At 44.8% G+C, this 14,535-nt stretch overlaps 1 protein-coding gene across 1 annotated transcript in view; it reads left to right on the top strand.

Moving 5' to 3' along the window:
* The window catches only part of RSPH10B (radial spoke head 10 homolog B), a 101,063-nt gene that overhangs the window by 17,966 nt on the left and 68,562 nt on the right, over nucleotides 1-14,535 (top strand). Inside the window, exons 5-6 of the mRNA XM_030212022.1 lie at nucleotides 2,935-3,108; nucleotides 6,568-6,653. Coding sequence (XP_030067882.1) covers nucleotides 2,935-3,108; nucleotides 6,568-6,653 — 260 coding nt within the window. The remainder of the gene's footprint in view (nucleotides 1-2,934; nucleotides 3,109-6,567; nucleotides 6,654-14,535) is intronic.

Below are 14,535 nucleotides of genomic sequence, written 5' to 3'. Positions count from 1 at the left end.
GGCACTTACTCAGACTCCAGGAGAGGAGGGAAGGGTAAAGAAGAGATGGCTCCTCGTTTGAAGGGAACACGGGGGGCCAGTTGACCTGAGAATAATATTTGGACTAACAGTTGGGGGTGGAGGGTCTGATTAATAACATAGTAACATAGTAGATGACGGCAGAAAAAGACCTGCATGGTCCATCCAGTCTGCCCAACAAGATAAACTCATACGTGCTACGTTTTGTGTATACCTTACCTTGATTTGTATCTGCATTTGTCAGGGCACAGACCGTATAAGTCTGCCCAGCACTAGCCCCGCCTCCCAACCACCAGCCCCCGCCTCCCCCCACCGTCTCTACTACTACTACTCAACATTTCCAAGGCGCTACCAGACTCGCGCAGTGCTATACTGCCACCCAATCTCAGCTAAGCTTCTGAGGATCCCTTCCTTCTGAACAGGATTCCTTTGTGTTTATCCCATACGTGTTTGAATTCCATTACCGTTTTCATCTCCACCACCTCCCGCGGGAGGGCATTCCAAGCATCCACCACTCTCTCCGTGAAAAAATACTTCCTGACATCTTTCCTGAGGCTGCCCCCCTTCAATCTCCTTTCATGTCCTCTCGTTCTACCTCCTTCCCATCTCCGGAAAAGGTTCGTTTGCGGATTTATACCTTTGAAGTATTTGAAAGTCTGTATCATATCACCCCTGTTTCTCCTAATCAAACATATAAACGGTGAGTGACCGAACTCACTCGCAAATGCACAGTAGAGACTTCCCTCTCTGTCCCGCCCCCGCGTCAATATGTGATGATGGGGGCGGGACAGAGAGGGAAACTGCGCTCCCCCCCCGAGGTCACCGCCACCAGTAACCCCCCCCCCCCCCCAAGTCGCCGCCGCCACCCCTCCACCCGGCCCAGGCCCTCTGATCGCAATTAATTCAACACATCTCGGCAGCACGCAGATCAGCTCAGCTCCGGTCGGCCTTCCTTCCCTGCCTGTGTCCCGCCCTCGCCAACGGTATGTCACACGAGGGCGGGACACAGGCAGAGAAGGAAGGCCAGGCCGACGGCAGCTCAGCTGATCTGCGTGCTGCCGAGATGTAAGTTGAATTAATTACGATCAGAGGGCCCGGGCCGGGTGGAAGGGTGGCGGCGGCGACTCCGGGGGGGGGGGGGGTACCAGTACCAGCAACCTCAGGGGGGGGAGGGGGCAGCGGCGACCTTGGGGGGGGGGGGCTCGGAAAACCCCCATTCCAATAGTAGCCCGTTTTAACGGGCTCAACGGCTAGTAAATTAATAAAGTAAAGTTGAGATACCCCCACTCTTGAAGGCTCCTTGTGCATCTTTGGCTACTCGCTTTTGCGCTTTTGGATTCCCTTTCCTTTGTGCTCTGCAGAAACCCAAATAGCAACATTCCATGCTGTCATCCTTGCCAATCCCCAATGGAATGTAACACGTGGTCACCTGTACTCACTATGATGCATTTCATCCCTACCCATCCCCACAATTAATCTCCTCGATCCTCACTTATACCCATAGGAGTCAATGCTATTATTTATTTGCTCGCAGCCCTCTATTTCCTCCCAACCTCAACAGCCTCCCATGGTCTTTTGGATGGTATTCACTATTCAACCAGTGAGTGCTCCAGGCATCAGTCTGGTGTTCCAGTTGCTTCTCAGTGCATTCTAAGCTTCATTCTGGCAAGAGTCACCAGAGATTTTAATTACACTGCTGTGGGAATCCCAAGCAACTTCTTTCATCCTCGCGGGAATCCTGTGACAACTTCTTCCATACCAGTGGCATTCCCACAGTCTCCATTCCTGTGCAGTTCTCTAGTGCAAAGTGATGCATTTAGGAAAGAGAAACCTCAAACCATAGCTAAATGAAACAAGGTTCCACATTAGGAGTCACTGCCAAGGAAAGGATCTAGGTGTCATCGTTGATGATACATTGAAACCCACTGCTCAGCAAATGTTCTGCTGTGTTCTTTTAATGACACTGTATCATATTATTGCTTTTATCTAATTTAATTTGATTATTTTCAAGTTTACTTCACTGTTTTAATTGTATGTTACACCATTTGGTTATTTTTCTGTAATTATACTTTTAGTATAATGTAAGTTGCCTATGTCAAGGTGCAGCTGTTTTACACTGGCCTGATTAATCTTTTAATACAAGCAGTTAATAAATCTAAATAAATAAATATGAACCTGCAGCATGGTCAATGCCACCTGAAAATATGTAGCCTGATTTGTGTGTGCAATTTAATTAAATAATGAGCTAATTAGCACCAATAATTGACTTTTTAACAAGCAATTAGATTTAATTGGATTTTACAGACGAGTAAAAAAAAAAGGGGTGTGGAAATGGGAGGGTCATGTGTAGAATGGGGGCGTTCCTTGCTTTACACTCATTGTTATAGAATAAGGGGAGATACATGCCTGATTTAGGTGTGTAGTGTTGCATCACATTTCAGTTGGTGCAAATGGCTGTGCCTAAACTTAGTTGCGATTCCCAGGTGTAAGCACTATTCAGGGTCGCCTAGAGACAGAGCCGGGCCCGGAACAAAGCTGCCGCAGCCACCACCATCCCCTGTTTCCTGCCCTCTTATCTTCCTGCATCTGCTTCTTCTGCTTCTGTGTGCCGGGAGGTTATTTATCACATTAACGCAATCACCCATGTCCTGACACACGGAGCAAGAGAGAGACAGACTGAGAGAGCAGAACCTTCTGCCTACGTCTGGAAGCCTTGCTGGTGCTGGGCCCCCCCTTGGAGGCCGGGCACGGGGAATTTTGCCCCTCTGCCCCCCCTCCCTTCGGTGGCCCTTGACACTATTCATAAACCGTGCCTAACTTTAAGCACGGCTATTAGAATAGAGCTTTTTTTTGTGCCATATATAGAATTCACCCCGGTATGTGCCCTAGTTATCTTTTATAATTCAATGTTTTCAGGGTGACTTTGTCAAGAACGTGCCAATGGGACACGGCACTTACACATGGCCTGATGGCAGTAAATATGAAGGAGATGTGAAGGATGGAATTAGACATGGATTTGGCATGTACAAATGTGGCACTCAACCTGTTTCATATGTTGGTCAGTGGTTCTGCAGCATTCGTCATGGAAAGGTAATGGCTCTTGATGTCTGTCTTCCTTTGATAGTGAAAATTTGGAGCCAAAAGGGAAAAGAGAGAGTTTGTGGGAATGGACCACATGTTCCTATGCTTTGTAGTTAAATGTAAAAAAAGTAAGTCTTTCTCAGAAATCGAAAATACTTATAATCAACAGCTAGATCTGTTCAGTAACTGTTTTGTAAATATATAATAATTTTGATTTTTTAAATTGTATATTTATTAATTTCAAATAATGTCAATCATAATCATGATATGAATCTACTCAGGGTTCTAAATAATAATGCACACTTGTATTTACTAAGGAGGAAAAAGCCTCGAGCAAACCCCTATTTGTTCAACATATAGTTTGATAGGAGTTGGACTTCCTCATCATCGGCAGAAAACCTCCTAGATGGGGTTCTCGAAAAGTTTTTAATTGTATTTCAAATTTCTAGACTATAATGACGTTCTAACATAACTTTCAGACTTAGCTTTATGGTCTTGGTCTCAATGTGTTTCTCCAGACAGTGACTGTGATCTACGGCGGCCAGCGTTTCGAATGATTGCTTCTGCTTCAGGATCACAGGCCAATTATTCTGAAAATTGAAACAAGCATAGTGTTATGAGTTGAACGGCATTTTTCTATTTTCAATTTTAATCTGATGTGCCTACCTCTGCTCAATTTAGCCGGCGGTCGCTACTGAGACATCCTTCCTAGAAAATGGCGGGTTTATTTAAAGGACTGTGGACGTGTTTACGTCCTTCTTACGTTCCCTCCTACGTACGTTACCATAGGTCTTTGTCGAATGTCGCGCTTAAATCAGACATTTAAAGAAAATGGATCCATTCAATTTTAGAAATCCAACCCATTGGGAACAGAGGCTTTTAATTTAAAAATCCACTTCTGTTCATTGCGAAGTAGGGTCCGACGTTTTACTGAGCCATTCTGTCCAGTAATCTGTTGTAAAACCAGACAGCGAAGAGTATTAAACTGGTGCCGGTATTCTTCATAATGTAGGGCTAAAGGAGAAGTGCTTTTTACTGTCTTGATCACACTTTTATGTTCCACTAGTCGAGTGAAGAGTGTCCTCATAGTTTGGCCAACATAATCATGATAAAGGAAATATACACAAAAACATTTACCACCCTGTTTACTAAGCTGCGTTAATGGCTGTTGGTGTGCTGATGCTGACACAACCCATTCACTTTGAATGGGCTATATCAGCATTGCCACGTGGCTTGGTAAACAAGGGGGGGGGGGTGGTTAGGAAATAAACAATAGCAACAACAAAAAAAGAAAAAATGAAATTACATCTTCGACCACAATAACAAGGTCAATACGGAACCAAGTCTAGGAAAAGAAAAAAAAAAATCACACACATACTCAGTTCTATGTTCCACTGCATCACTATTTGTTGAAGTTGTGATAAGTATGAGGCTGTCCTATCCGGGGTAGGCCACTAGAGGGCACTAGTAGGAGAATAATGGAGGTCGCTAGGACCGGGGAGAGCCCTGGGATGTCCAAAGATGGAGGAGGTTAGGGGCTGGGTCCTGTGTAGCTAATTAACCACTTTATACCCCAGAGTTGTGAGAGGAAGAGAAGTGAGCTAGCAGCAGAAGAAGAGAGATCCCCCTGGAAGATATTGGCTAACCCTATGGACTTGTGGTGGACTGTGTGTCCAAAAGAGAGAAGCAGGCTGAAAATCCTGGGGTAAGAAGTCCCTAAAGCATTAGTGTTTGACTGTGTGTCCTCAGTACTTATAGGAACTGTGTGTTCAAAGAAGGAAGGACTGTGTGTCCAAAGAAGGGGGGACTGTGTGTCCCAGTACTGAGAGAAGCAGGCTGCAAAGCCTGGGGTTGGGCGTCCCCAAAGTATTGAAGCTAGTACTGAGCCCATGTATCTGTGTGGGGCGGCTCAGTCTGAAGACCTATGAAAGCATAAAGTATTAAGCTAGAAGAAGTGTGCCCAGGGGCTGGAATAAAGAGTTGCCTGAGAAATATGCAGTTGGTGAGACCTGTTTAATTTGCTTAGTGGGAACCAGGTCACCCTGAGCGAGAAGGGGTAGCACACTAATTTGCATATAAATCTGCATATTGAGAACCAGGTCACCCTGAGTGAAGAGGGGATATCACAAAGTGCATCAAGGATCAAGATGGCATTCAATAAAATATTGTTTATCTGAAAAATTCACTTTTGTCCCAGCCCCAGAGTGCAGAAATACAACTCCATCAGTTTGGGTCTTTGATGCTGCCAACCCTGATCCCCTGATCCCCTAGTCAACGCAAGGCAGCATTAATCTGCATACACAAAGCTTCGGAATGTGCCTCTTTTCAAAACACCTGCCACAAGGACCCAAAATCTTTCAATTGATCTCAGCACATTAGTTGCCAAACGTTTCACAATCTGTTCTGCTCCCAGACCCCCATATCTTACAAAAAGGTAGAATAAGTGATACACGGATTCTTGCTTAATGATGAAAAGGACTTGTTTAAGATAAAATTCAGATCAAATCCTTCATTTATGCCTATGATATCACGGTATTATTTTCTTTAAATGATGATAATACAGTTATGATTCAGAAATTTCAGCAGTGTGTGATAGAAGATTGGATCTCATCTCATAAACTGAATAAGGATAAGACAAAGTTCTTATGGATTGGTTCACAAGATATTCAGCAGACTGTCTTCTCATTAATTTGATAAAACCAAAATTAGGTAAGAAACTTCATCACGGATATTGGGAATAAAGGTAGATAATCATCTATCGATGGTTATTCAAGTTTGTTGGGCAACACCAACCATTTTTAACGTGTGTCACCTACACTACGTTCCTTTCCTTGGTTGCCCATTCAGTTTATAATTCTGTATAAGACTGCATGTTTGATTCGCCAGGCAGTGTATGCAGACTCAGTTCCCTGTTTTTTTAAAGAAGTTGTTGCTGTGTATCGACCATTAAGGGCTTTGAGGTCAGAGCATCATTGTTGTTGAATACTAGGGATGTGCATTCTGTGAAATTTGTTTGTACTTGGAAAAGTACTTTTGCTTTGGCTGAACCATATTTTCTAGCCACTGACAGTTCCTCCTGTCTGGCAGAGAGGCCCATCACAGACACAGACTCAATCTTTATGTGGAGTCTCTTCTTGGCAATAGCAGCCCCGGATTTAATTCTCTGAACAGACTCAATTCATAGCACTGGGTTAAGGTCAAAAGAGTAGCAGTATTTATTTGTTCATTCTTTGTAAGCATTTTGGAGAAATCCTAGCAGAACAATAACATTAATTATTGAATCTTCACTTTTTTGCTCTCTGACAGAAAACTATGTTAAGCCTAGGTGGGTCACCTATTAAAAATGTAATGACAAATATATATTACCAATTTTTTAAAAATCAGTATTTACTTAAATTAAGGGTATGTACCCTTTCTATTAAAATCTGGATAAAACCAGTTCATAATACTGATTTTTTTTTTTTTTAGGGGACCATTTATTTTAATGAAGAAGGGACATCTTGGTATGAGGGTGACTGGGTGAATAACATCAGAAGTGGCTGGGGTGTAAGATGGTATGTATAAAATCCCCATTTTGCATAGGCTCTGTATGTGGGGAAACGGGACATCCAAGTTGAGGCGATTACTGTTTCTGGGTATTTCTATAAAAGGCTCACCGAATGTGGGGTCTTTTGTTAAATACATATAAGGACTCGCGGGAGTGCACGTGGAAGTCCCAGCACATCCGGTGGCAGTAGCCGTTTAGTTAGATATCACAAAAGAGAAAGAGAGCAATACTGTTGCAGGAATTGATGCATGAATTTATGATACTTCAGGAGTCAGACAGCACACCAGAATGAGAGAGAAATCTTCTTTATTTGCCAGCAAACAAAGTAGAACATCAGCATTAAGTCTCTTCCTCTCTTTCTCAGCTCTCTGTGTCTTTGTGGCTTCTGTCTCAGCTGCTTCTCTTCTTATGCTGTCTTCTCCTTCTTCTGTCTGTTCCTTCTGTCCTTCTGACGTATGCTGCTTCTGCTCCCACTTAAATACAGTTCTATCTAGCCTAGCCTAGCCCCCCTTACTCTCCAATTGGTTAAGGAATAGATTGATTACCTTGCCTCAACCAATCAGCTCTATACAAATATCAGTTACATAGGTTCCAGACATCCTAAACTGACCTATGACCTGGGGGCCCCTCAAGCTAGACATTTGGGCTCCAGAACTCCTACATGTTATTATGATTGATTTCTCATCTATAGCTTAACCTGGGTTCACTTAGAGGATAATGGATATTCTTACATTTATTATTCTCATATTCCTAGTACTAACTGCTAACTAAACTCTGGCATTCATTAAAGGGGTCAAGGGCCAGTCTTACTTAATGGCATACATATCAGTTATTACTTTCAAGACCATTCGTACATTTTACCTATAATTAATCAAGGAGAAGAGAGCTGACTAGTCCTGACCTCTTTCACCTATCAGCTTATACATTGAACCAGCCAGAACTGCAGAATAACTTAAAACACATGTTGGCCTCTTCACTGCAGTCTAATCTTACTTAGAACGTCAGACAAAGAATGATACAGAATTTAAAAAGGTTTCCTACATATTAACTACACAGAATACATATTCTAAAATAAGCATAATCAAATTCCCTATAAAACAAATCTAAACATCAGGAATATCTACATATTAAGCACTTCTAAATAGTATTTCAGCCTATTCTTAAACTACAATATGTCATATGTCTGGCTCATGCCTGCTTGCAAAACTATTCAGTATGCCTAATAGTATACAGATGTTGAGCTAGCCTTCATCATTCACAAGGGACAGAGTTTCATTTCTCACTGACCTTTCTAACCTTTAGCTCGGCAAGCTAGACTTTCAAAATAATCTGAACCATCTGGCATTCCTTCACTTTAGTTGCAAGGTAAAAAGTTAGAATTCAAATCACCAAGCTTTTAAACCCCAGATTTTTAAACAGACTTAACCCTTCATATGATTTCTCAGAATTAATCAATTTCTTTTGCCCACTGCCTCAATACTACCAAGTAATCAAAAAAAAAAAAAAGAAAAAAGCTCTCACATTAGCTGTGGCACAGAAAAAAGTACTTAAATCTGACCCAATAAAGATTCTGTGGAATGTGTCTGTTCTAATTTTGAAAGTACAATAAGGGAAAACCCTCAGAATTCCCCAACCTCCAGCCTATATGTACAAGGCTTCACTTTGAGAGCCGTAGTGCTCTTCTAATATCGGAGGGGGTTGTCATCACAGACAGAAAAACCCTTGTGTTTCAAAAGGTAAGGGATACTAAAAGAATCCACAGAATCAAAAAAACGGGGGAGGATCCATATCGGAAAAACTAATATAAACAAGTTGAATTTAACTTTTTCACATGCAGGTATGGATAAAGAAGTGTCAAGGGTTCCAAACACACCGACTCAGGCCTCAGTTTCGCAAAAATCGCTGTATCAAGGCGTGTATTTACCACAAATTTAACAAGCAGGAATTATACCTGTGTTTAAATGTGTGGTAAATACACACCTTGATACAAAAAAGTTAAATTCAACTTGTTTATATTAGTTTTTCCGATATGGATCCTCCCCCGTTTTTTTGATTCTGTGGATTCTTTTAGTATCCCTTACCTTTTGAAACACAAGGGTTTTTCTGTCTGTGATGACAACCCCCTCCGATATTAGAAGAGCACTACGGCTCTCAAAGTGAAGCCTTGTACATATAGGCTGGAGGTTGGGGAATTCTGAGGGTTTTCCCTTATTGTACTTTCAAAATTAGAACAGACACATTCCACAGAATCTTTATTGGGTCAGATTTAAGTACTTTTTTCTGTGCCACAGCTAATGTGAGAGCTTTTTTTTTTTTTTTGGCCATTTAGTTAGAAACACATTTCAAAAAAGATCACCATCGCTTAGGGATCGGCATGAGCAAGTGGTGACCCAGGTGTAAGTGCCGATCTTGCTCTTTACACATGTAGATGCTGGTACTTGTATGTGTAAGTGCCATATTTTACACAGCTTCACTTTCTTGATGTGAAACTACTGAAGTGACAATTTGACAATGGGACGACACTGTTGAAAGATAAGTGATTGCTATGTAATAGAGTGAACGTTTTTTTTTGGAACATTTTTTCATTAAAATGATTTTGCATCAAAAGGGTTTTGTGTTCACAGTATAGAGACACCTTTGGCCAGATGTGCACGAAGGCTTCTGGTACCATAGATGTAGTATGAGCGGTAACAGACCGCTCATATGATGCAACCCCTTCATACCCCGGGGACTTATGAAAGTAGAAAATAGGATGGGACACTATAGTCTTCTCAGTAGTATAGTTAGGAGCCAGATAATTACCTTGGTCATAATCTGCAGGTATGGTAGTAGGGCACATAGGAGTACCTGGAGAAACTACCCACACAGGTTCCTCCTTCTCTGGAAGAACATTAGTATAGTTACAGGGAATGGGAAGAACAGTTGAGATGTCTCTTGTTAAACAAAACACTCCAGAAGCTGGATAGGGAGACGTAAAAACTGGCCTTAGAGAAGAATCAGAGGGGGAAGTAGCATTATAAAAGGACCACCAAGTATAATCCTGGCTCCAAGGACCTGAACTCGAAAAGTAGGGAGGTATAAGAGCTGGGAGCTGCACAGGGACAGGAACAGCTGGGACATCTGTAGTATAAGGAGAAAATCGGGAACACACAATACAAGGGGAAGTAATCTTTGCCTGGCTAATTAGTTCCTGGACAGAGTGTAACCAAAGGTTGGAGCGAGTTGGGGTTTTAGGAACAAGGAGGCAAGGAGTAGAAAACAACAAAAGCATCCAAACTACTAACATTTTCTTTCTTCCTAATCTAAAACAAATACAGCAAACTAATTAAGCAATAATATTTCAACAGTCTGTGCTAATCACAGATTACTCTCATATAATGTTCTCAGTCTTTGAGTTCTTATACCAGTTGGGATAGACCCTCAACTGACAAGGATCAAGCTCTCAAATTCCAAGAAAGCCAGAATCTGGGCAAGAAAGAGTCTCAGTGTGAAGCCGAAGTTCAGCAGCTCCTGCAGTATGCAGTTGACCCTTCTTTTCAGCTAGTAGATTCTTTGGTTCGGGTCAGGCGCAACTTCAGTGGCTCCGCTGGATCACTTTCTGCTCTCCACTGTCTAGGCTCCGTCTGATCCGTGCTGGGCTCAGTCTGGTCAGCAGACTTAATTCGAGACCAATAGACCCATGGAGTTATCCCTGCGACCTTCACAGCTGTAGGGGTAGAAAGCAAAACAGTAAAAGGTCCTTTCCATCGGGGCCCCAAAGGCTGGAGCCTCCAGTCTTTCACCCAAACTCTATCCCCTGGCAGGAAGGAATGTACCTGAGCCTGGAAGGGGACAGGGTTTATTTCTCTCACATAAGACTGAAGCTCAGAAATTATCTTGCCCAAGAGGGCTACCTGCTCCTGCACCCGGGCAGACCCTAAAATCCCTATGTCTCCCTTAATTCCCTGCAAAATGGCTGGGGGCTTCCCATACACAATTTCAAAGGGAGAGAGGGCTGTTCCTTTAGTTGGAGTGCATCGGAGGCGGAAGAGGGCTAGTGGCAGTGCCTGTGGCCATTTCAGTTGGGTTTCCTGACAAATCTTTGCTAGGCTATTTTTCAAGGTTCTGTTTGCCCGCTCAACCTGCCCTGAACTCTGGGGACGATAAGCACAATGCAATTTCCAGGTAATGCGCAATGCGCGGGACAGGGCCTGAAGTGTAGCTTCAACAAAGGCGGGACCATTATCTGAACCTATGGCAAGGGGCAATCCATACCTGGGGATGACATCCCTAAGGAGGGCTCCAGCTACTTCTGTGGCTTTCTCAGTGACTGTAGGATATGCTTCCACCCACCCAGAAAAGGTACAGACCATGACCAAGAGGTATCGGAGCCTACCGCTCCTGGGCATTTCTGTGAAGTCTATAACTAGGGACTCAAAGGGTGTTAGTCCTCTAGACTGAACTCCTGGTGGAATACGGGGTCCCTGACGAGCATTATTCTGGGCACAGAGAGTACATCGGGCAGAGGCAGTGGCAACCAGACTATCCAATCCTTCCAGCACCACTACTCGACTGAGTAGGCGGGCTAGTGCTGTTTTCCCTAAGTGTGATAGGTCATGAGCTTGAGACACTACAGGCCAAGCTAGGTGGCGTGGCACCAGAACTCTGGTATCAGGGAGATGTAACCAGCCATCAGGTCTCCTTACTGCACCTTCCTCTTGAGCCCATTTCTCTTCCATTTGGGTGTACATAGGCGTCCATTCTTGCAATCGAATTTGGAACACGGGGGTCACAGTACTTGCTGGGGGTCCTCGAGCAGCTTCCTTGGCCACCCGATCAGCATGGCGGTTCCCTTGGGCCACTGGAGTATCTATCCTTTGGTGTCCCCTGCAGTGAATAACAGCTACCTTCTTAGGGGCCCACACAGCCTCTAGCAGCTGAAGTATTTCAGGTCCATACTTAACAGGTTGGCCTGCAGCATTTATGAGTCCCTTTTCCTTATACAAAGCTCCATGAGCATGTAGAGTTGTGAAGGCATACTTGGAATCAGTATAAATGTTGGTCACCAGTCCTGCTGCTAACTCCAGAGCTCGTATGAGGGCCACAAGTTCTGCTTTCTGGGCTGAAGTTCCTTGGGGCAGGGCTCTTGCTTCTATCACCTTGTCCTCTGTCACCACAGCATAGCCTGCCAATCGCTTGGAGTTCTCCACGTAACTGCTTCCATCTGTAAAATAAATTACATCTGGGTCCCTCCACGGAACATCTTTAAGATCTGGTCGACTGGAGTACACTTCATCCATGGTTTGGATAAAATCATGATCCGGTGGTCCCTCAGATGCTGGCAAAAGAGTGGCGGGATTGAATGTAGCCACCGTTTCCAGGTGTATCCGTGGATTCTCACATAAGCTAGCTTGGTACTTAACCATGCGGTTATTTGTAAACCAGTGGTTGCCCTTATACTCCATGAGGGTAAGAACTGCGTGGGGGACTTTAACAACCAGTTCTTGCCCCAAGGTCAGCTTGTCAGCTTCCTGGACCAGTAAGGCTGTTGCTGCAATGGCCCTCATGCAGGCTGGCCATCCTTTAGCCACTCCATCCAGCTGTTTAGACAGGTATGCAACAGGCCTCTGCCAGGATCCCATCATCTGGGTCAGCACACCCAGAGCAACCCCCTGTCGCTCATGGACATACAATGAGAAAGGTTTCTCCACATCAGGAAGGCCTAACGCAGGGGCTTGGAGTAGGGCTTTCTTTATGGCAATGAAGGATTGTTGAGCAGTAGGTCCCCATTCAAATGGTTCCTTTTCACCCCCCTTTGTGGCTTGGTAAAGGGGTTTCGCCATCAGTGCAAAATTTGGAATCCAAATTCTGCAGAATCCGGCTGCTCCCAGAAATTCCCTAACTTCTCTTCTGGACTTGGGTTGAGGAATTGCAGCAACTGCTTGCTTCCTACTGACATCCAGTCTCCGACTTCCCTGGGAAATACAGAAGCCCAGATACTTCACTTCTGACTGACAAAGTTGGGCCTTTGAGCGTGAGACCTTATAGCCTGCATCCAAGAGTAGCTCCAGCAATTCTCTGGTAGCCTCAAAACACTCTTCCTGAGTCACTGCTGCAATCAGGAGGTCATCTACATACTGGAGTAAAACTCGCCTGGAAGGCTCAGATTTAAAAGTCTTAAGGTCTTGTCCTAGGGCAGTCCCAAAAATAGTGGGGGAATTCTTGAACCCCTGTGGCAGGCGGGTCCATGTATACTGAAGCTTCCTTCCTGTTACTGGGTTTTCCCATTGAAAGGCAAAAAGCAGTTGACTGGCGGGGGCCACCCGAATACAAAAGAAGGCATCTTTTAGGTCTAGTGTCGTGAAATGGGTAGCTCCAGAAGGTATCAATCCTAACAGGACATATGGGTTAGGCACTACAGGGTGTAATGAGATAGTGGATTTGTTGACCACTCGTAAGTCTTGGACTGGCCGGTAGTCCTCAGTCCCTGGCTTCTGAACTGGCAACAGTGGCGTATTCCATGGAGACTGACAAGGACGAATAATTCCATGGGATAACAGACGATTCAGGTGTGCTTGGATCCCTTCCAGAGCCTTTCTGGGAATTGGGTATTGGCGAAGATGGATTGGCCGGGCACTTGGAAGTAAGTCTACATGGACAGGAGGAATATTTCGGGCCAACCCTGGGGGATTATCTTCTGCCCATACCCCACTGACCTGAAAGCTGTCTGCCAGGGGTAGGTCAACTTGGCCCTGCGACTGATGCAGCCGCCATTCTTCTTCAAGGGGGCAGCAGAAACTCAATATACCCTTAGGGCTGGATATCGGGGGCCGAAAGGAGACCGAAGTCTGGCCATCAGAGTCAAAGGAAATTTGGGCCCTAAGCTTGGACAGCAGGTCTCGACCTAACAAAGGGATTGGACAGTCTGGCATATACAGGAATTCATGAGTGACTGTGTGTGAGCCTAATTGGCATCTACGGGTTGTCAGGAAGGGCCTCCGGTTCTGCACCCCCGTGGCTCCCACCACTCGGACAGTTTTTCCAGACACAGGCGCTAATCGCTCCGTCACAACAGAATGTTCAGCTCCTGTATCAATCATGAATGGAATTGAGCGGCTCCCTATAGTTAACTTGACCATAGGTTCCTGGGAGCCCAGTTTGTAGGAACCCGGTCTGTCCTATTCGTCCCATTCTGCCATCTCGGCTATCCCGATGATGTCAGATTCAGCAGGCTCATATCTTCCCTCTCGAACTCGGCCTCGGCTTCCTCGATCTCCTGGTCCCCTTCTCAGTCCCTGGCGCCTCTGGGGGCATTCATCTTTCCAGTGCCCTCTTTCCTTACAGTAGGCACACTGATCCCTCTCCAATCTTGGTCTGGGATTCTCCCCCCTTGGCCGGGATTGATTGAAGGAATCTCGGGGCCTGGCTGGTGGTCCGGGGTCCCACTTTGGCTTCCCATTAGCTAGAGGTCGACCTCGATTAAGGGTGGAATTAGTAATGGCTGCCGCTAAAAGGTCGGCCTTCTTCTGCATCTTCCGGTCAGCCTCTCGGCGCACCTCCTGATCTCTATTAATGAAAACCTTGGTTGCGATCTCAATTAGCTGGGTGGTATTCATCCCTGCGAATCCCTCCTGACGCTGCAACTTCTTCCGGATATCTGGCATACTCTGGGCCACCAATGCACTATTCACCATTCTCTGGTTTTCTAGTGCTTCAGGATCAAATGGGGTGTACGTTCTGTAGGCTTCAATTAGTCGCTCTAAAAAGGCCCCAGGGGATTCAGTTGCCCCTTGGAGAATTTCAGAGACCTTTGCCAGATTAATGGGCCTCTTTATGCCTTTCCTCATACCTTCCAGCAAGTCCCGGCAATAGCCAGACAACAGTTCATAGTGCTGCCCATCATTTGGATC

Source organism: Microcaecilia unicolor, chromosome 8, assembly GCF_901765095.1.
Source record: "Microcaecilia unicolor chromosome 8, aMicUni1.1, whole genome shotgun sequence".
NCBI classification, from domain to species: domain Eukaryota; kingdom Metazoa; phylum Chordata; class Amphibia; order Gymnophiona; family Siphonopidae; genus Microcaecilia; species Microcaecilia unicolor.
The sequence above is the reverse complement of the archived record's forward strand: the minus strand, read 5'-3'. Positions and strand labels throughout refer to the sequence as shown.